Here is a 22615-nt window from a genome sequence, read left to right as displayed (position 1 = left end):
TAATACACTCAACCATGTGTATATTACTACATTACCTCCACTATAATATACTCAACCATGTGTGTATTACTACATTACCTCCACTATAATACACTCAACCATGTGTGTAGTACTACATTACCTCCACTATAATACACTGTGTATTACAACATTACGCAGAAATGCTTGTAAGAGATCTCAAATATAGTGTGTTAGGTGATCTAGTCAATGACAGCAGATCTAGGGGATCTAGTCTGTGGAGGTAGGAAATCTAGTCTGTGAAGGTAGGGGATCTAGTCTGTGGAGGTAGGAGATCTAGTCTATGGAGGTAGGGGATCTAGTCTGTGGAGGAAGGAGATCTAGTCTATGGAGATAGGGGATCTAGTCTGTGGAGGTAGGGGACCTAGTCTGTGAAGGTAGGGGATCTAGTCTGAAGGTAGGGGATCTAGTCTGTGGAAGTAGGAGATCTAGTCTGGAGGTAGGGGATCTAGTCTGTGGAGGTAGGGGATCTAGTTTGTGGAGGTAGGGGGATCTAGTTTGTGGAGGTAGGAGATCTAGTCTGTGGAGGTAGGGGATCTAGTCTGTGTTGGGTGATCTCTTGTGTGTTGGATGATCTGGGCTGGGCTGCAGGGCAACTTGATCTCTGTGTTGTTGGTTGTGGATCTCTCAGTGGATCTCTCAGTGGATCATTCAGTGGATCCTGTCCTCCTGACCTGGACTAGCGGCCTATCCTTTGTGATGTGGTAGCTTCCATTGGATCTGGTGTTGGTAATCTGCTTCTGAACAGCGGATCCAGTGTGTGGGATCTTGCCCTTTCCCTTTCCGGTGGATTTAGTCTTTGGGATCCGGCCCATCATTTGAGCGGATCCGGTGTTTGACGTTTTGTCAGGGGATCTTGTCTCGTGGTTCTGGTCAGTGGTTGAGATCTTGGGAGATCCGGTCATTGAGATCTGGGCTTCGACAGGGGATCCGGTTTCTGTCAGCTTGCTGTCGTCAGTGGATCTAATCTTGGTATCCTCTCCCTCATTGGATGATCCGTCGTGTGGGATCTGGTCTCCATCGTCATCCTCAGGGATAGGATCTAGCTTTACCTCCACATACACTCTCTGGGGTAACACCACTAGCCAGCACTTAGAACAGCTGCTCTCGAAGTACGGATACAGCGTCTCTGTGAAGCGGTGCGTGAAGGTGAACAGGAGTTTGTCCCTCATCGCGTCCCAGAATTCCACCTGACCCTCCTCCCAGTCCAGAAACATCTAAAGATAACATAAAACGTCATTGTCCATTAGGCACTAAATGGAAATTGGTTATTGTATGTCCCCTTCAGGCAAGGAGAAGATGGATTATCTGTAACAAATTATAAATGAAGAAAAAAGGAAAGCTGTTGTTGGCGCTCTTTCTTACAAGGTAAAACTACAGAAACAGAAGACTAAGTTAGACACACAGGGTCAACAGTTAATGAACCTCTCTAGGGTATGTGGGACGAAATCGTCCCACCTACTCAACAGCCAGTGGAATCCCGTGGCGCGTTATTCAAATACCTTAGAAATGCTATTACTTCAATTTCTCAAACATATGACTATTTTACACCATTTTAAAGACAAGACTCTCGTTAATCTAACCACACTGTCCGATTTCAAAAAGGCTTTACAATGAAAACAAAACATTAGATTATGTCAGCAGAGTACCCAGCCAGAAATAATCAGACACCCATTTTTCAAGCTAGCATATAATGTCACATAAACCCAAACCACAGCTAAATGCAGCACTAACCTTTGATGATCTTCATTAGATGACACTTCTAGGACATTATGTTATACAATACATGCATGTTTTGTTCAATCAAGTTCATATTTATATCAAAAACCAGCTTTTTACATTAGCATGTGACGTTCAGAACTAGCATACCCACCGCAAACTTCCGGTGAATTTACTAAATTACTCACGATAAACGTTCACAAAAAACATAATTATTTTAAGAATTATAAATACAGAACTCCTTTATGCAATCGCTATGTCCGATTTTAAAATAGCTTTTCGGCAAAAGCACATTTTGCAATATTCTGAGTAGATAGCCCAGCCATCATGGGCTAGCTAATTTGACACCCACCAAGTTTGGCCCTCACCAAACTCCGATTTACTATTAGAAAAATTGGATTACCTTTGCTGTTCTTCGTCAGAATGCACTCCCAGGACTTCTACTTCAATAACAAATGTTGGTTTGGTTCAAAATAATCCATAGTTATGTTCAAATATCCTCTGTTTTGTTCGTGCGTTCAAGACACTATCCGAAGGGTGACGCGCTTCGTGACAAAAAAATTCTAAATATTCCATTACCGTACTTTGAAGCATGTCAACCGCTGTTTAAAATCAATTTTTATGCGATTTTTCTTGTAAAAAAGCGATAATATTCCGACCGGGAAACCCTGTTTACGTTCAAAGACGAAAAAATAAAAACATGGTGTCGCCTCGTGCACGCGCCTCAGTCTCATTGTTCTCTGATCGACCATTATCCAAATGCGCTACTGTTTTTCAGCTAGGGCCTGCAAAGACATCATTCAGCGTTTTGCCGCCTTCTGAGAGCCTATGGGAGCCGTAGGAAGTGTCACGTTACAGCAGAGATCCTCAGTTTTCAATAAAGAGAGTGTAGAAGCCCAAGAAATGGTCAGAGAGGGCGCTTCCTGTAAGGAATCTTCTCAGGTTTTTGCCTGCCATATGAGTTCTGTTATACTCACAGACAGGGGCGGAAATCCCTGGGGGGACTGCGGGGACACGACCCCCCCATCCTGGGAAAAATATGATTTGTCCCCCCCAATATATCACTGAAACATAACTATGTAATTTAAATAATATTAAAAATACACAATGAAAGCAATTGTGCTGATTATAGACACTTAATAGCGCGTTTTTAAGTTTCAAAAGATTGCAACCCCCCCACCCTTTTCCTCACAATGGTTTGATCCACTGGCAAGGTAACAGAGGGGTCGTAGCCACTGTCTGAAAGGCACTCAATGAACGTAACTGACGTGAGGTTAATCCAGTCAATCGCGCACACACACTAGCTGAATATGCAGAGCTAGCGCGCAAATATTAACTATTAAGCTAGCTAGTACCTATTCCATTTATGTGGCCTCGTCAAAGATGGAATCTTTGCTATCGTCAATTTATTCCGAGATCAGCATGCAGATGATGTAAGTTAGTGCTTCAAAGTCCCTGTGATAAGGTTAGCGATAAACTGAAGTCCAAACTGAACAGAACTACACTCTCTTCTACCATTGTCTTAAATATATTTAATGGTCTCGTTGCAAAAGCTAAATTGTCGCAAGGGAACTTTTATTTATTTATTTTATTTAACCCGGGTAGCAAAGATTATAGCAAACACCACTGAAACTGAATTGGTGCTCGCTAGCTTTGCAAATTCAGCTATTGTTGGAAGCCAGCCAATATGAAAGAAACTATTAAAATTACAAAAGGTTGCAGCATATGTTGTGTGAACTCATACAGCTGTCAACTCTTGTCATTTTAATCCGTTTCAAATTTGCTAGCTACCTTTTAGATCGAAGCCCAAATAGAATGATAAAAGATAAGATGATAGAAGCCCATCTCCTACTGTAAATAACCTACACACTGTGTGTGTGTGTAGCCAGCCAGCCAGGTAGAAAAATGGCAGAAAAATAAAAGACGGACATCAGAGTATTTTTCAGTACACCAAAACGCAAAGTAAGAACCCTAGTAGCCTAATATCTCAAAGACTAGTTGATAAAATGTTCATAAGAAAGAAATGAAATTCTAATGGAAATGTTTCACAATGATGTCATTAGGCAGAGCAGGCAACAGATGGCACACAGACAGCAGAGTTGGGGACAGATATGCAGGGACAGACTGGCAGAGACAGGGAGTCTCAGGTAAGTTTGTTGAGTCTTTGTTTGGCAACATTATGAAAGGTTCTCCATTTTTTTTACTTGTAAAATAGGAACATAATTGGAAAATGCCATGGATACCCCCAGTCTCAACTTAAACTGGTGACTGAACTAAGATTTGTTAAAGGCAATGGTATTGCTGTTGTGAGTAGTTGTGTAGTTTTGGGTACCGGTAGTTAGGAGTACGGCAAACACCTTATTTCTTTGGTTCCTTAATATACATTTACCATATTACAATGTAGGCTATGTGTTACAGCACTACTTTTGGTGTCCCCCTCAGGAATTGCTCTTGAGAAAATGTCATGTAATTGTCCCCCCCAAAGTTGATATCAGATTTTCGCCCCTGCTCACAGACACCATTCAAACAGTTTTAGAAACTTTAGGGTGTTTTCTATCCAAAGCCAATAATTATATGCATATTCTAGTTTCTGGGCAGTAGTAATAACCAGATTAAATCGGGTACGTTTTTTATCCGGCCGTGCAAATACTGCCCCCTACCCTAGAGCGGTTAACTAAATCTATTTTATTCTATTCTAATACTTATGGGTGTGCCTCCCCCTCTCTCAAGTACACCCTCTTATCTAACTATTGCCCCACCTTGATCCTGTGAAAGGGGTGGGACCAGTCCAGAGGGAGGGTGGTACAGGGTGTGGTCATGGCACGGTACGTCCCATTCCGTAGGCTGAGGGTCCATAGCCCCTCCTCCGGACACGCCTCAAACTCCTCCCTCCTACGCACCGATTGGCTGGCCACACCAACTGTCCAGTTGCTGCTCTCTCCAACCTTGAAGCAGGATATATTTGTTATTATTATACTCATGTATACTTAAAATTATATTTTGAATTGTACCGACAAAGTAACATTCCTGAAATACAGATATATATAATATTCCTCCAATACCATCAATAAAGAACCTCCATCAGTGTGTGTGTTTATGGGCCCTGGTCAAAAGCACCAAGAACCTCCATCAGTGTGTGTGTTTATGGGCCCTGGTCAAAAGCACCAAGAACCTCCATCAGTGTGTGTGTTTATGGGCCCTGGTCAAAAGCACCAAGAACCTCCATCAGTGTGTGTGTTTATGGGCCCTGGTCAAAAGCACCAAGAACCTCCATCAGTGTGTGTGTTTATGGGCCCTGGTCAAAAGCACCAAGAAACTCCATCAGTGTGTGTGTTTATGGGCCCTGGTCAAAAGCACCAAGAAACTCCATCAGTGTGTGTTTATGGGCCCTTGTCAAAAGCACCAAGAACCTCCATCAGTGTGTGTGTTTATGGGCCCTGGTCAAAAGCACCAAGAACCTCCATCAGTGTGTGTTTATGGGCCCTTGTCAAAAGCACCAAGAACCTCCATCAGTGTGTGTTTATGGGCCCTTGTCAAAAGCACCAAGAACCTCCATCAGTGTGTGTGTATGGGCCCTGGTCAAAAGCACCAAGAACCTCCATCAGTGTGTGTGTTTATGGGCCCTGGTCAAAAGCACCAAATAGTGAACAGTGTGCCATTTGGAACCCATCCTCAGTCAGTGAGTACCCCACCTCCACTGTCCAGCAGTGGGTGCCGGCGCTGAATCCTTCCCAGCCCAGAGTGCAGTTGATCGGGTCAAATCTCTCCGGGTTAGCGGGCTGGATCTGGATCCTCTCCTTTCCCAGCTGGACAGAGGTTAGCCCAGGGGAGAGGACCAGAGATGGGCAGGACGTGGTCGGGTCCAGGGTTACTGGAGCTGGAAGGGAGGGGTTGTGGGACAGGGAAAGTGAGAGGGGGAGATAGGACACACACCACTCCGTCCCTCCCCCCAGACTCACTGTAAGGGGTTATGTGCAGCATGTCGTTCCAGACGGTGTAGCGGAGGTTGGTCAGGTGTTTAGACACGTCTATCAGAGGACCACACACCTCCTCTGGCTCCCCATGACTCTGCCACGTCCTACACACACACACACACACACACTCTCTATTCTGTTACAGGGCTCTGTGTGTGTTTGTGTATGATTTGTTCCCTAAAAGAAAACAAAAAGAGAAGCACAGAGCGAGCGAGAGAGAGAGAGAGAGATAGTCTGCATACCTCTTTACTGTCTCCTGGTAATTCTGGAAGACAAAGCAATGTCTTATCACATTTATGCCAATGCACAGTATGCCATCACACACACACACACACACACACACACACACACACACACACACACACACACACACACACACACACCTGCAGAAAGGCGATGTCATCCCTGTCTTCCTTCATCTCTTCCTCGATCTCTCGGATGGTTTTAGCCAGCAGCTCCATCTCTTTTCCCATTCTCTCTCTCTTCTCCTTCATCACTCTATTCCTCTCCTCCTCTTCCTCCCTCAGCCTTGCTAGCCTGGCCCCCTCCTCCTCTCTCAGGAACTGGTGCAGCTTCTCAAACTCCTCCTTTATCTGTCTCTCTGTCTGCTGGGCATGGCTCTGGGGGAGGGACGGAGGAACGTAGGGGGGAGGCAGGGTGCACAGATGTGATAACTTTGTGACAGCTGATTTGTGACAACTCATGTAAAAGGGGCTTTATAAATACAGCGATTGTTTAGTTGTGATTGATTCATTGACAGACCGACAATGCAAGTCGTACCTGGTTGTGTTGGGAGGCGTGTTCAAAGATCCGCGTAACCTTCTCAAACCTCCTGCTCTTCCCTAGCAGCTTCCCCAGTGAAGTGTTCAGCTCCCCCTGGTGGGCAGTAGGAAGAATGACAACCAGCGTATCACAATACAATAGATGTATACTTTTTTTTTTTTCATAGCGACTAGTGTTGAACATTTGCTAGTAATAGTTCAGTGCAATGCATCGGACGATTGTTGTTCGATGTGTCAATGTGTTTGTCCCCATCCAAATAAACCAAATAAAAAAAATACAAAGGCGATTGACTATGATAAACACTTTATCTACCTCCCCAATGCAAAATAGTTTCAAAAAATGTCAACATATATTTTGTGGAAAAGAGATGTTTGTATGTTTCTTAACGACGCAGCATACTCAGGGGAGAACGATTCCCTCATTGAAGCCACGGAAAGTCAAGGCCGACCGCGGTACTGCAGACGTTGTTAGCAGAAAACAGGATCCCTCATTATATGAATGAGGAAATGGCAAACTCTCACCAGAGATGTTCGATCTGGTTCAAGTCCGGGCTCTGGCCGGGCCATTCAAGGACATTCAGACTTGTCCCGAAGCCACTCCTGCGTTGCCTTGGCTGTGTGCTTAGTGTCGTTGTCCTGTTGGAAGGTGAACCTTCGCTGCAGTCAGGTCCTGAGTGCTATGGAGCAGGTTTTCATCAAGAATCTCTCTGTACTGTGCTCTGTCATTTTTTCCTCGATCCTGACGAGTCCCAGTCCCTGCCGCTGAAAAATATCCCCACAGCATGATGCTGCCACCTCCATGCTTCACCATAGGGATGGTGTCAGGTTTCCTCCAGATGTGACGCTTGACATTCAGGCCAAAGAGTTCAATCTTGGTTTCATCAGACCAGAGAATATTGTGTCTCATGGTCTGAGTATTTAGGTGCCTCAATTTTGAGTCTCATAGCAAAAGGTCTCAATACTTATGTAAATAAGGTATCTTTTTTTATACATTTGCAAACATTTCTAAAAACCTGTTTTCGCTTTGTCATTATGGGGCATTGTGTGTTGATTGCTGAGAATTTGTATTTATTTAATGCCTTTTTGAATAAGGCTGTAACATAACAAAATATGTAAAAAGTCAAGGGGTCTGAATACGTTCCGAATGCGCTGTATATGACAGACACGTCTTGCCATTTATGAATGTGTTATTCAATGTGTTTCTATGGGATATAGTAGTAAAGGACAAATTCAATTATATACCTACAGGGGTCCTAAAACTCTAAATCAAATAGCTAAATGATCCATGGTATGACCAGCTTAACACCATTGCATTTGTTAGTTTAGTAGAACCCCAGGGCCCCGGTGGGTGGAGATTTCACTTAAGGACCAATGGAATGTTCTAAAATGTACAAACTCCACCCATCCAGGGCACCGGGCCATGCAAAATGAACTCGCCACTGTCAAGCTCTGCTTACCGGCTATGGAGTGGCTGCCCAGAGGTGGGACTCTGGAGAATTTAAATAAATGTGCCGTCCATCAAATTGTGTGGTACTTCACTTGCATGATCATTGAGAAGCAAAATAACAGTTGTAGCCTGGGTTACGCAGATTGTTTTTCCCCAATGCAAAACTCAGGTGGGGAGTTACATGCAGCCAGGGGCGCAACTTTCACTAGGGACGGAGGGGGGGGGACATGTCCCCCTCACATTGAGAAATTGCATTTTTGTCTCCCTCCAGTTTTATCATTGGAATGTGATACAAAAAAACGTTGACGTGTGGTTTGGGACCATGCGGACACCTCCAAGCAGTCGGGTAGGCTGTTTGGAGAGTTTATATGACAAAAAAGCAAACCAAAAAAAGTTGTCAATTCCACTTCTAAAACAAAAGGTTTCGCTGCATACAGCGATCTCGGCAGCATTTTCCATACAAGCAAGACACAGACAGGCAGTCTAAATAGTAATTTAATGTTCTGTTTTCAGCATCATTACAAACACAGGGAACAGACAAGCAGTCAAAATAGTAGTGTTCTTTTTCAGCATCTCAGGCTAAGATATGGCAGCATAACTATAAAGATTACGTCATCACAAATGTAAACGTGTGGTTAAAACGCAGATTGTTTTTCCCCAATACAATGCCCTGCTTCTGCAATATCCTTACTTACAACAGCCAGAGAAGGTTGTAGCCTTCTGCTACTGTAATATCCTTAGTTACAACAGCCAGAGAAGGTTGTAGCCTTGTGCTACTGTAATATCCTTAGTTACAACAGCCAGAGAAGGTTGTAGCCTTGTGCTACTGTAATATCCTTAGTTACAACAGCCAGAGAAGGTTGTAGTCTTGTGCTACTGTAATATCCTTAGTTACAACAGCCAGAGAAGGTTGTAGCCTTGTGCTACTGTAATATCCTTAGTTACAACAGCCAGAGAAGGTTGTAGCCTTGTGCTACTGTAATATCCTTAGTTACAACAGCCAGAGAAGGTTGTAGCCTTGTGCTACTGTAATATCCTTAGTTACAACAGCCAGAGAAGGTTGTAGCCTTGTGCTACTGTAATATCCTTAGTTACAACAGCCAGAGGTTGTAGCCTTCATCCTTTATTACGATCCATGATCTTGACTGTCTTACCGATGACAGTCCATATTGGCTGTCTTACTGATGACAGTCTATACTGGATGCCCAACTGATGACAGTCTATATTGGCTGCCCAACTGATGACAGTCTATATTGGCTGCCCAACTGATGACAGTTGGAGCACGTCTCTTTGCTGATGCCGCGTTGCCCAGTGAAGGTTCTACTGCAGCCAAAGGCTCATTAGTATAACTGAGAAATTGCCCAAAAATCGTACAAATATATATTAACAGGCCCATGGGCCGCAGGCCATGTCACCTTTTTCATTTTTGTATTTTAATATATAAAAAAAATGTGTGTCAATTTTGACCACCCCACCCAGTAAAAAATGGTCCAGCCCATCTGGCATTTGCCAGATGGCCAATTCTCCCCTGGCTTCTATCCTGTACAGTGGGGGGAAAAAGTATTTGATCCCCTGCTGATTTTGTACGTTTGCCCACTGACAAAGAAAGGATCAGTCTATAATTTTAATGGAAGGTTTATTTGAACAGTGAGAGACAGAACAACAAAAATATCCAGACAAACGCATGTCAGAAATGTTATAAATTGATTTGCATTTTAATGAGGGAAATAAGTATTTGACCCCCTCTCAATCAGAAAGATTTCTGGCTCCCAGGTGTCTTTTATACAGGTAACGAGCTGAGATTAGGAGCACACTCTTAAAGGGAGTGCTCCTAACCGCAGCTTGTTACCTGTAAAAAAGACACCTGTCCACAGAAGCAATCAATCAATCAGATTCCAAACTCTCCACCATGGACAAGACCAAAGAGCTCTCCAAGGATGTCAGGGACAAGATTGTAGACCTACACAAGGCTGGAATGGGCTACAAGACCATCACAAAGCAGCTTGGTGACAAGGTGACAACATTTGGTGCGATTATTCGCAAATGGAAGAAACACAAAAGAACTGTCAATATCCCTCGGCCTGGGGCTCCATGCAAGATCTCACCTCGTGGAGTTGCAATGATCATGAGAACGGTGAGGAATCAGCCCAGAACTACACGGGAGGATCTTGTCAATGATATCAAGGCAGCTGGGACCATAGTCACCAAGAAAACAATTGGTAACACACTACGCCGTGAAGGACTGAAATCCTGCAGCGCCCGCAAGGTCCCCCCTGCTCAAGAATACATATACATGCCCGTCTGAAGTTTGCCAATGAACATCTGAATGACTCAGAGGACAACTGGTGAGTGTTGTGGTCAGTGGAGACCAAAATGGAGCTCTTTGACATCAACTCAACTCGCCATGTTTGGAGGAGGAGCAATGCTGCCTATGACCCCAAGAAGACCATCCCCACCATCAAACATGGAGGTGGAAACATTATGCTTTGGGGGTGTTTTTCTGCTAAGGGGACATGACAACTTCACCGCATCAAAGGGACGATGGACGGGTCCATGTACTGTCAAATCTTGGGTGAGAACCTCCTTCCCTCAGCCAGGGCATTGAAAATGGGTCGTGGATGGGTATTCCAGCATGACAATGACCCAAAACACATGGCCAAGGCAACAAAGGAGTGGCTCAAGAAGAAGCACATTAAGGTCCTGGAGTGGCCTAGCCAGTCTCCAGACCTTAATCCCATAGAAAATCTGTGGAGGGAGCTGAAGGTTCGAGTTGCCAAACGTCAGCCTCGAAACCTTAATGACTTGGAGAAGATCTGCAAAGAGGAGTGGGACAAAATCCCTCCTGAGATGTGTGCAAACCTGGTGGCCAACTACAAGAAACGTCTGACCTCTGTGATTGCCAACAAGGGTTTTGCCACCAAGTACTAAGTCATGTTTTGCAGAGGGGTCAAATACTTATTTCCCTCATTAAAATGCAAATCATTTTATAACATTTTTGACATGCATTTTTCTGTTTTATTTTGTTATTCTGTCTCTCACTGTTCAAATAAACCTACTATTAAAATTATAGACTGATAATTTCTTTGTAAGTGGGCAAACGTACAAAATCAGCAGGGGATCAAATACTTTCCCCCCCCACTGTATGTGTTATTTCATACTCTTTCAGGTTCCCTAACTGACTAAAAGTCTTTCTGCACTGGGAGCCTTCTCTTCCTGTGTGTGTATCGTCTCATGCTTTTTTAGGTTCCCTAACCGGGTAAATGTCTTTTCACACAGAGAGCAGTGGTAGGTCTTTTTTTCTGTGTGTGTTCTCTCGTGATATTTAAACCCCCCTAACTGGGTAAAAGTCTTTCCACACAGGGAGCATTCGTACGGCTTTTCTCCTGTGTGTGTCCTCTCGTGTGTTTTCAGGTTCCATAACCAGGTAAAACCCTTTCCACACTGAGAACATTGGAAAGGCTTCTCTCCAGAGTGTATTCTCTCATGCTCTTTCAGATGCGATGACTGGTTAAATTTCTTTTCACAATGGGAGCATTGGAAAGGTTTTTCTCCTGTGTGAGTCCTCTCGTGCTCTTTCAGCTTTGATAACCATTTAAAACTCTTTCCGCACTGGGAACAGTGGTTTGTCTTCTCTCCCTGTGTGTGTATTCTCTCATTCTTTTTCAGGTTCCCTAACTGGGTAAATGTTTTTCCATTCTGAGAGCAGTGGTAGGTATTTTTTTGTCTGTGTGTCCGCTCATGATATTGAAAGCCCCCTAACTGGGTAAAAGTCTTTCCACAAATGGCACATTGGTAAGGCTTTTCTCCAGTGTGTGTTCTCTCGTGCTCTTTCAGCTTTGATAACCAGGTAAAACTCTTTCCGCAGTGGGAGCAGTGGTGTGGTCTCACTGGTTTGGGTGTCTCTGGGTCTGGTTCCCCTGAGGGACTCTTCCCACTGTCAGAGGGAAAGTCTGGCCTCTCTCCTGCCAAAGACAAACAGAGTATTTAGTTAAACTGAAATGAAACCTCCACATGATTAAACTGTCTTCCTATGAGGTTTAATCCAGACTAGATCCCAAACGGTACATTTGGATCCTGGATGGTGATTGGTTGATCGCTGTTAGTTATTCACAATAATCAACAGGTAATGCCTGTTAAAGGGATATTTCGGAATTTTCACAATATCTACTTCCCCAGAGTCAGATGAACTCATGGATACCATTTGTATGTCTATGCATGCAGTTTGACGGAAGTTTCTAAGTAGCCGTAGCGCAATTGCTAACTAGCGTTAGCATAATCACTGGAAGTCTATAGTATCTGCTAGCATGCTAGCATAAACTAACTAACTTCCTTCATACTTGACAGAGAGACATAAAAATGGTATTCACAAGTTCATCTGCCTCTAGGGAGTAGATAAAGGGCCTCGTTGCTAAAATCCTGATGCATCGCTTTAATAGTTCTATTTGAATTATCCCTACGCATCCACTGTCCCACAGCCCAGCCTGGCAATTCATAAACTAATCTCCATTTTTACCCCATGCTTCTTGCCTAACATTTGGTATGAAACAGAGGGGAATTGTATAAACCTTGCCATCTGTAAGACCCAATCAAATCTCCGATGTGCAGAACGGAATCACGGATTACAGACATTAAAACAGAATTCAGCAACATTAGAAAATGTATTGATCATAGTAGGAAATCAACTAAATGTATTGAACTAACTAGAAAATGTATTGATTTGCACAAGATTATGATAAGACATGAACTTAATTGATCCGTACATCGATCAAAATGCCTAAGTGAATGGTATTTTCATTCATTATACTGCTCAATGTCCCACTACTAACACAGTCTACTGCACAATACCCCGGCCCAGGTTGGAAATATCAGTTTTTAATTAGTTGACTATCTTCTATTATATTCTGCAATATATTCTTGCAAAATTCTGTTTCTATCTCATTTAATTTTATAGTATTGTTGCACTGTCAAGAGATAAACCTGTAAGGAAGCATCTTATTGCCGGTGTAGGCCGTCATTGTAAATAAGAATTTGTTCTTAACTGACTTGCCTAGTTAAATAAAAAGGTTAAATAAAAAATAAATGGCACTGTTTACCCCACGTTCATCATGTTTATATAACAAATAAACAAAGGTGAACTTGATGCGACTGTGTTAGCTTTAGTTGGCTAGCTAGCAAGGGAAAAGAAGATTAGACTGCCAGCATAGAAATCATTTCTGTTTAGAATGGACAACCAGTGTGCTTGACTAGAAACTATGCTTACAGAAGCTTTTTCTCCTCTCAACCTCAGAAATAGAACTAAAGACTGGCTGATGCCTGCTCTATATCTGTTAGACAGTGGTATCAGAAATAGAACTAAAGACTGGCTGATGCCTGCTCTATATCTGTTAGACAGTGGTATCAGAAATAGAGCTAACGACTGGTTGATGCCTGCTCTATATCTGTTAGACAGTGGTATCAGAAATAGAGCTAACGACTGGTTGATGCCTGCTCTATATCTGTTAGACAGTGGTATCAGAAATAGAACTAAAGACTGGCTGATGCCTGCTCTATATCTGTTAGACAGTGGTATCAGAAATAGAGCTAACGACTGGTTGATGCCTGCTCTATATCTGTTAGACAGTGGTATCAGAAATAGAGCTAACGACTGGTTGATGCCTGCTCTATATCTGTTAGACAGTGGTATCAGAAATAGAGCTAAAGACTGGTTGATGCCTGCTCTATATCTGTTAGACAGTGGTATCAGAAAGACCATGTATTAGTTGATATTTTAGTTTGTGTTATTGAATAGAAATGTTCTTATGCCTTATTGCTTAAATTCAATAACCTGTTGTTTAATTTTTAACATTTAATCCATATCAAAATAATCCTTCCTTTTCCTGATTCGGTCCTCTTCATAATTTGGCAATAAAATACAACCTCTTGTAATAATAGACATGATATAGTATCTTGGAGATTTCAAATCAGATCGGACCATTACCTGATAACTAAAAAACGAATAACACCATTGAGATTTTAAAAACAAATTCATTAAATAATGTTTAAAAACATATACAATAATTTTGCTCTCATGGGCAAACTGCAGAGTTTGTGTTAAAGTGTGTACACCGCGGATAAAGATGAACAATAATGACTGTCTACAATAAATCATTAAAATACTGAGAGAAATTTGGGAAATTATATTATTTTATACTATTACAGTTGCTCAGAGAAAGAGATTTTGTTTAACAAGTAATAACACATTCTCAAAAAGGAAGGGGTCAAAATTATAGGCATCTCAGTTTTCAATTCCTGAAATAGACACCTCTGTTCTCAATACCACTGGTCATCTGACCAAAGCACCAGTTCCAATCCAAGTGCCAAAGCTGGTTAGAAAACTCCAGGCGTTTACATGTATGGGATGACATGAAAATAGAGCCGTTTGGCCACGTACGCCAGTGGTGGGTTTGGCGTCGAAATTAGAGCAGAAAATATCCCCATAGCTACTGTAAAATATGGTGGTGGATATTTTATGTTATGGGGCTATTTTGCTTCCACTGGGGCCCTTGTTAAGGTCAACGGCATCATATCCTGGTACTTCACATATTACCAGGACATTTTAGCCAAAAACCTTGTTGCCTCTGCCAGGAGGCTGACACTTGGCTGCAAGTGGATCTTCCAGCAAGACAATAACCCCAAGCACACATCAAAATCTGTAAATAAATGTATAATTGGCCTCAAAATCTCAAATGTTGTTTCAATCCATCTCAATGACTTGAAATGTATTGAAAACCTGTGGTTTGGATTGATAAGGACAGCCCATAAGAGACAAAAAGATTTCACAGGTCTGGAAGGATTCTGTATGGAGGAATTAGTCAAAGATCTGGAAGGATTCTGTATGGAGGAATTAGTCAAAGATCTGGAAGGATTCTGTATGGAGGAATTAGTCAAAGATCTGGAAGGATTCTGTATGGAGGAATTAGTCAAAGATCTGGAAGGATTCTGTATGGAGGAATTAGTCAAAGATCCGGAAGGATTCTTTATGGAGGAATTAGTCAAAGATCTGGAAGGATTCTGTATGGAGGAATTAGTTAAAGATCTGGAAGGATTCTGTATGGAGGAATTAGTCAAAGATCCGGAAGGATTCTTTATGGAGGAATTAGTCAAAGATCTGGAAGGATTCTGTATGGAGGAATTAGTTAAAGATCTGGAAGGATTCTGTATGGAGGAATTAGTTAAAGATCTGGAAGGATTCTGTATGGAGGAATTAGTTAAAGATCTGGAAGGATTCTGTATGGAGGAATTAGTTAAAGATCTGGAAGGATTCTGTATGGAGGAATTAGTCAAAGATTTGGAAGGATTCTGTATGGAGGAATTAGTCAAAGATCTGGAAGGATTCTGTATGGAGGAATTAGTTAAAGATCTGGAAGGATTCTGTATGGAGGAATTAGTCAAAGATCCGGAAGGATTCTGTATGGAGGAATTAGTCAAAGATCTGGAAGGATTCTGTATGGAGGAATTAGTCAAAGATCTGGAAGGATTCTGTATGGAGGAATTAGTCAAAGATCTGGAAGGATTCTTTATGGAGGAATTAGTCAAAGATCCGGAAGGATTCTTTATGGAGGAATTAGTCAAAGATCTGGAAGGATTCTGTATGGAGGAATTAGTCAAAGATCTGGAAGGATTCTGTATGGAGGAATTAGTTAAAGATCTGGAAGGATTCTGTATGGAGGAATTAGTCAAAGATCCGGAAGGATTCTGTATGGAGGAATTAGTCAAAGATCTGGAAGGATTCTGTATGGAGGAATTAGTCAAAGATCCCTCAAAACAACACTTTTTAGAAACACATTTTAGAAAAAGGCTCAGTGCCGTTATTCTCACAATGTGAGGTATTGAAAGGTAATGAAAACAGAGATGTCCATAATTCTGACCCCTAACTTTTTACGAATAAAATGAAAATCAAATTGTATTTGTCACATGCACCGAATACAACAGTGAAATGCTTACCTACAAGCCCTTAACCAACAATGCAGTTTTAAGAAAATACCTACAACAAAAAAAGTATGAGATAAGAATAACAAATAATTAAAGAGCAGCAGCAGTAAATAACAATAGTGGAGCTATAAACAGGGGGCACTGGTACAGAGTCAATGTGCGGTGGCACCGGTACAGAGTCAATGTGCGGTGGCACCGGTACAGAGTCAATGTGCGGGGCACCGGTACAGAGTCAATGTGCGGTGGCACCGGTACAGAGTCAATGTGCGGTGGCACCGGTACAGAGTCAATGTGCGGTGGCACCGGTACAGAGTCAATGTGCGGTGGCACCGGTACAGAGTCAATGTGCGGGGGCACCGGTACAGAGTCAATGTGCGGGGGCACCGGTACAGAGTCAATGTGCGGGGGCACCGGTGTCGAGGTAATATGTACATGTAGGTAGAGTTATTAAAGTGACTATGCATAGATAATAACAGAGAGTAGCAGCAGTGTAGAAGAGGGGGTGGGGGGGCTGGGCAGCCATTTGATTAGCTGTTCAGGAGTCTTATGGCTTGGGGGTAGAAGCTGTTTAGGAGCCTCTTGGACCTCGACTTGGCGCTCCGGTACATACTACCTTTGAGAATATCTTTCTCTGAGCAATTGTATAGAATTCCTCCATTTTGTGAGCGTACACTATAGGCTAGCTCAGTATTTGAATAATGTATTGTTTTCTTCATCAACCGTCAAGGACTTGATCATGACTCTCAGTTCCATTATATTACACAGAATTCCATTCTTTTACTTTTAGATGTGTGTGTATTATTGTTGTTGTGAATTGTTAGATACTACTGCACTGTTGGAGCTAGAAACACAAGCTTTTCACTACACCCGCAATAACATCTGCTAAATGTGTGACCAATAAAATTTGATAAGAGTCATTGGATGAAGGCGTCTTCTGTACGGGGGAGTTTTGTTAAGAGGCCAGATGCTCGGTCTGAACATTAACATGCATCGTTTGTGGTACGGTTTTGGAAGCATAAGGACCTTAATTTTCATATCAGCAAGAAATTATATAAAAAATGAAAAAAGGTTACAGTGAGGGTGAGGGTTCCCACACGGCCATCGCCATGTTACAGAGGGTGTTTACAGAAAACAGCCGGAAAACAGAGTGGCCTACCTGTGCTAATTAGCTATCTGTGTCTCCTAACACCTGTGTGTAAACAGAAGACAGAGTGGACTACCTGTGCTAATTAGCTATCTGTGTCTCCTAACACCTGTGTGTAAACAGAAGACAGAGGATTCCTCATTGTATCTGTGCCATTATAGTGTCTGTGACAGCCTTATGGGCAGCGCCATTGAGGCTATCTCCATTTTGAAGTAGTCCATTTTCTTCTTCACGATTGGCTGATCCCACCTGATGACCCGGTTGGACGTGACTCCAACTGGGTCACCAGGAGGTTTCAGCCAATGAAGTTGGAAGTCCCACCCAGTTGACTACATTGAAATGATGGAAGCCTTCAATGGCTCTGCCCATACTAATAGTCTTTTGGCCACTAAAGACCTCTATCATTCACTGTGGTTAAAACAGTGTACAGTAGTGGAGGCTGGTGGAAGGAGCTATAGGAGGACGGGCTCATTGTAATGGCTGGAATGGATCCGAAGGTGGTTTCTATATGTTTAATACCGTTCCATTTATTCCATTACAGCCATTACAATGAGCCTGTCCTCCTATAGATCCTCCCACCAGCCTCCTCTGGTGTACAGTAAGTGTATATTTATCATTTGGTTAATTATCTTGATGTGATATGAAAGTAGAGGGATTTATGTTTCTAGAACTGTACCGCAATTGAGAACCGATTCACGTTTAGATTGAGTTTTTGGCTGTCAGAGCCAATTCGCCTCTAAACAGAACATTAAAGGTTATTTTAGCTCATTATCATCACCCCACTAGTTACTTACCGGCGTTCATCAGATCTCCAGTTTTGTCTTCCTCATTTTCCAATGTGACAGTAACCTCCCCCTGCTCCTTCACTCCAAAAACGACATCCCCCTCTTTCACTCTGAACGCTTCTGTATCTCCTTTCACTGTGACGTCCTCCTCTTCCTCCTCTTCTTTCACGACAATATTAAGCCACAGACCCTCTTTCTCCGTCCAGCAGACCTGTTCTTTGGCAGTGGGGGAGTAGTTTAGTGAGCTCATGGTCGGGGATGTTAGCTAGCTAGTTAGTTAGCATAAACAACTAGCCTAGTGCTAACTTAACCAGCCAGCTAGATGACTAACAACGTAAATATGCAATTAAACGGGGTAACTAGTAGATACGACAGACGTGTGTTTCAAACACAGCAACTTCCCATTCACCGAAACCGTCTAAAGAGCTACAATGTTCCGGCTATGTTGGCTAGCAAGCTACGGGGCTGGCTGACAAGCTCCTTCTACTTCTTCGGGGTTTATCTGCGGGTGGCAGTCAAAGTGTAATGATGCATTACCGCCACCTACTGTACTGGAGTGTGGGCCAGAGACCGGGAGAACTGAAATCCTGTCGGCCTTTTAAAAAATTATATAAAGATTGGAGACTGTATATAATTATGTTCTACTTGGTACTCTCTTTAAACAGTGGTTTAGTGACAGTTTTTTTGTTGTTGCCAGTGCACAAAAAATAATAAATAAATGGTGTCATAATTTCTTACACACATTGACTTGAAGAAATGTTTGTATTTTTATACCCTCAAACACAAAATTTGGCCTACCTACTTTCAAAATATGCCATCATCGCTGTCAATCGTGAATGATATTCTCTATGATCTGTGATTAAAAAGAAAGGAAAAGTCCCCAAAAAATGCTTCTATGTGACATCACAGCGTGGGATTAAAAGTAAGAAAAACTGCGATTTTCAAAACCTAAAACGAGGTTTGGAAAATGTTTCAACTTTTGATGATGTCATCAATAGAGATGTTTTACTTAATTTTTTCTTCTGCAAAACGTAGAAATGTGCTGTTTTCACATATGTAGACACTGGTATTGTGCTAGAAGGAGATTTGATTTGATTTGATTTTTTTAGGTAATGAAAATGAAGTTGTAAAGTGATCGAATTGCAAAAAAATAATAATTTACTGAAGATATAGAACTTTCAACATACAGAAAGTGTCACAGTGGGATGTGTTTTGCTTCACACATTTTGAAAGTTCTTGACAACTTGATTGATGACCTGCAAAACATTTTGGGACTGTTCCAACAGTCCCAAAATAGGCCCCCACACTGGCCCATTTTAAGGGCCCCCACACTGGCCCATTTTAAAGGGCCCCCACACTGGCCCATTTTAAGGGCCCCCACACTGGCCCATTTTAAGGGCCCCCACAATGGCCCATTTTAAGGGCCACCACACTGGCCCATTTTTTCCCTTGAGGCCTTTTTTGTGAATCCCCCATTATTACCCAGATAATAATATTGCTAAAAAAGAAACAAGTTACACTAGCCCACTGGGCTAAAAGTGAACAAGCCCATCTGTCATTTGCCTGAAATGCCAGATAGCCAGTGTGCTTGTGTGTGTGTGTGTGTGTGTGTGTGTGTGTGTGTGTGTGTGTGTGTGTGTGTGTGTGTGTGTGTGTGTGTGTGTGTGTGTGTGTGTGTGTGTGTGTGTGTGTGTGTGTGTGTGTGTGTGTGTGTGTGTGTGTGTGGCCTCATAGACTAGGTCATATTTCTCTACGTGTCAGTTAAGTGTCAAAGCACATGGAGACAGGAACCGAAATAACACTTCATGATCTTAGTGGCATAACTCTTTTGTTGCTGAGAATTTTCCTGCACCACATAAAATGCAGATGAGCTTCATGATTTACATCAATTCACTGAAAACCTGCAGTAACACACGGTTAAATTAACAGTATCACACTTCATGTAGCCTCATATTAGCCAGCTAATAGACTAACCACCGATCAAGCAACATTATGGACTGAACGTTCAAATCCTGTTGCTGCAGGATTCTTTTGCTGCGACAATGCTGGTCAAATTACGATGCTACATCTGTATGTATGTGGCATGGCAACGACAACAGAGTGGATTACGAAACATACAGTGCAAACCACACACACTATCTTATGTAACTGCACAGATATGCCACATAAAAGTATCTGCTAAATGGCAGAAACTCGATGAACAGATATTTAAATGCGAAGTTACATAAATTAGGGGTGTAGGTAGCTTGTAGACCTGTCTGTCTGTCTGTCTGTCTGTCTGTCTGTCTGTCTGTCTGTCTGTCTGTCTGTCTGTCTGTCTGTCTGTCTGTCTGTCTGTCTGTCTGTATGTATGTATGTATGTATGTATATATGTGTGCTTGTCTGTCTGTCTACCAGTCTGTCTGTGTGCTTGTCTGTCTGCCGTCTGTCTGCGTGCCTGCCTGCCTGTCCGTCTGTCTGTCTCTTACCTTACAGTCAGGTACAGCCTCCGTTATGGGGTAGACTCTGTGCCCCTCGTGGGTCTCAGTCAGTCCACACTGACTGCACACTGGCTCCAGGTCATCCACACAGAACAAGGTAAACTTCTCTCCATGCTCCCGGCACAGCTCTGGATCTCCAGGGGGAAGGACGAAGCCCTCTGCCCCAGGGAGAAGGGCCTTGAGCGGGGTGGAACCCCCTGAGAGGGACCCTAATGCTCCAGCTTCTAGTCTGAGAGCCTCCATGGTTTATTTTTCTGAGCAAGAGTGCAAGTTGGAGAGAGGAACGAAAAGGGGAGGAGAGAAAGAGAGAGGGAGGGAGGGAGGGAGGGAGGGAGGGAGGGAGGGAGGGAGGGAGGGAGGGAGGGAGGGAAAGAGAGTGAGAGAGAGAGAGAGAGAGAGAGAGAGAGAGAGTGAAAGAGGGAGACAGTTGTGAGAGAGAGCGGGAGGGAGAGGGAGAAGAGGGAGGGAGAGACTGAAGGAGGGAGGGGATATTGGTATTTTGTGTTCATGTGTGTTTGTGTGTGTGTGTATGCATGTGTTTGTGTGTGTATGGGTGCGTATGTGTGTGTGAGTGGGTGCGTATGTGTGTGTTTGTATGTGTGTTTGAGTGTGTGTGTCTATCAGTACCTGTGTGTAACTCCATGAACTGAATGCTAGATGTATGTATGTAACTCCATGAACTGAATGCTAGATGTATGTGTGCCATAGAGGTTAACTTTAGTATCTGAACTCTTTCAAGTTCTTTGAGCTTTTTCTTTAGCCTACATGTGCAAGATGGGCGGGGTTTACCTATTTTGGGACTATTTTTATTGGTCCTTAGCTCCTGGCAATCACAGATGAAGTAGTGTTGAATCCAGCGTAGGTCAAATTACAAACCCCACCCTCTCTCTCTCTCTCTCTCTCTCTCTCTCTCTCTCTCTCTCTCTCTCTATTCAATTCAAGGGGCTTTATTGGCATGGGAAACGTGTTAACTTTGCCAAAGCATGTGAGGTAGATCTCTCTCTCTCTCTCTCTCTCTCTCTCTCTCTCTCTCTCTCTCTCTCTCTATATATATATATATTTCCCCTACTCTCTCTCACCAGACACACCAAGCCTAGGGCCCCAATCCTTACCACGTCTGTGGTTGGTATCTACGGTTCAAATCCTACTTTAAGCAGGGAACATGGAAGCTGAACCTCACATGCACACATAACTGGAGACTCAGACTGACACTAATACTTGATTTAATGCTTCATTAAATGCTTCTTCAGGTTACGAGCGAACATACCTGGGTTCAAATAGTATCCGCTTTCTTTCAAATACTTTATCTGGGCTTGATTGAGCTTGCCTGGCAGCAATGGAACTCATAGGCAAGTCTCAAAAGTCTAGAACCCTGCCCATCTGGCACTCCTGGCAGGCTAAAGCAACCGGTCAAAGTATTGGAAGGAAAAAGAAATACTATTTGAACCCAGGTATGGTCGCTTGTAACCTGAACATTCCCTTAAATCAAGCATGAGTGTCAGCCTGAGTCTCCAGTTATGTGTGCATGTGAGGTACGGCTTCCATGTGCACTGCTTAAATTAGGATTCAACCCACAGGTACCAACCAAGGACGTGACTTCATTGCAACAAAAAGTCTGTGTCTCAAATGGCAACCTATTCCCTACGTAGTGCACTACAGCGTATATGGATGTATCTGAATTATTGTTGATGATGAACAATGTTATGCATTCCAAATTAATGGCATTGTTGCGTTCTGGGTTTATTTAGTAAATTAGCTTTTATGATTATATGTCTCAAATGGAACACTATTCACTACGTAGTGCACTACAGCGTATATGGCTGTATCTAATGTAAGTCTCAAATGGCAGCCTATTCCCTACGTAGTGCACTACAGCGTATATGGATGTATCTACAGTAAGTGCATTATTATACCATATACTTGCCCCTGTATAAAGATACAATTATCACAAAATATAATAATGATGTCATGTACTAATGATGTAATGTACTGTACTGTAATAATGATGTCATGTACTAATGATGTACTGTAATAATGATGTCATGTACTAATGATGTAATGTACTGTAATGTAATAATGATGTCATGTACTAATGATGTAATGTAATAATGATGTCATGTACTAATGTTTTAATGTACTGTACTGTAATAATGATGTCATGTACTAATGATGTAATGTACTGTACTGTAATAATGATGTCATGTACTAATGATGTACTGTACTGTACTGTAATAATGATGTCATGTACTAATGATGTAATGTACTGTAATGTAATAATGATGTCATGTACTAATA

General features: G+C 42.5%; 2 protein-coding genes across 2 annotated transcripts; both read right to left on the bottom strand.

The window, feature by feature from the left end:
• Nucleotides 1-643: 643 nt before the first annotated feature.
• LOC106593014 (E3 ubiquitin-protein ligase TRIM35) lies at nt 644-20589 on the bottom strand. The gene is made up of 8 exons (XM_045709922.1): nt 20309-20589; nt 6492-6587; nt 6095-6331; nt 5954-5976; nt 5697-5815; nt 5430-5614; nt 4497-4682; nt 644-1235 (listed from the first exon to the last, which is right to left on the bottom strand). The coding sequence occupies exons 1-8, from the start codon at nt 20561-20563 to the stop codon at nt 666-668; spliced, it is 1671 nt and encodes a 556-aa protein (XP_045565878.1). The 5' UTR covers nt 20564-20589; the 3' UTR covers nt 644-665.
• LOC123731409 (zinc finger protein 239) lies at nt 10974-19108 on the bottom strand. Its single transcript, XM_045709927.1, has 2 exons — nt 17850-19108; nt 10974-11902 (listed from the first exon to the last, which is right to left on the bottom strand). Exons 1-2 carry the CDS (start codon nt 18088-18090, stop codon nt 11112-11114), a joined length of 1032 nt encoding a protein of 343 aa, XP_045565883.1. The 5' UTR covers nt 18091-19108; the 3' UTR covers nt 10974-11111.
• Nucleotides 20590-22615: the final 2026 nt, after the last annotated feature.

Source organism: Salmo salar, chromosome ssa02, assembly GCF_905237065.1.
Source record: "Salmo salar chromosome ssa02, Ssal_v3.1, whole genome shotgun sequence".
NCBI lineage: Eukaryota > Metazoa > Chordata > Actinopteri > Salmoniformes > Salmonidae > Salmo > Salmo salar.
Note: the sequence above shows the minus strand (reverse complement) of the source record. Positions and strands in the feature narration are given on the sequence as shown.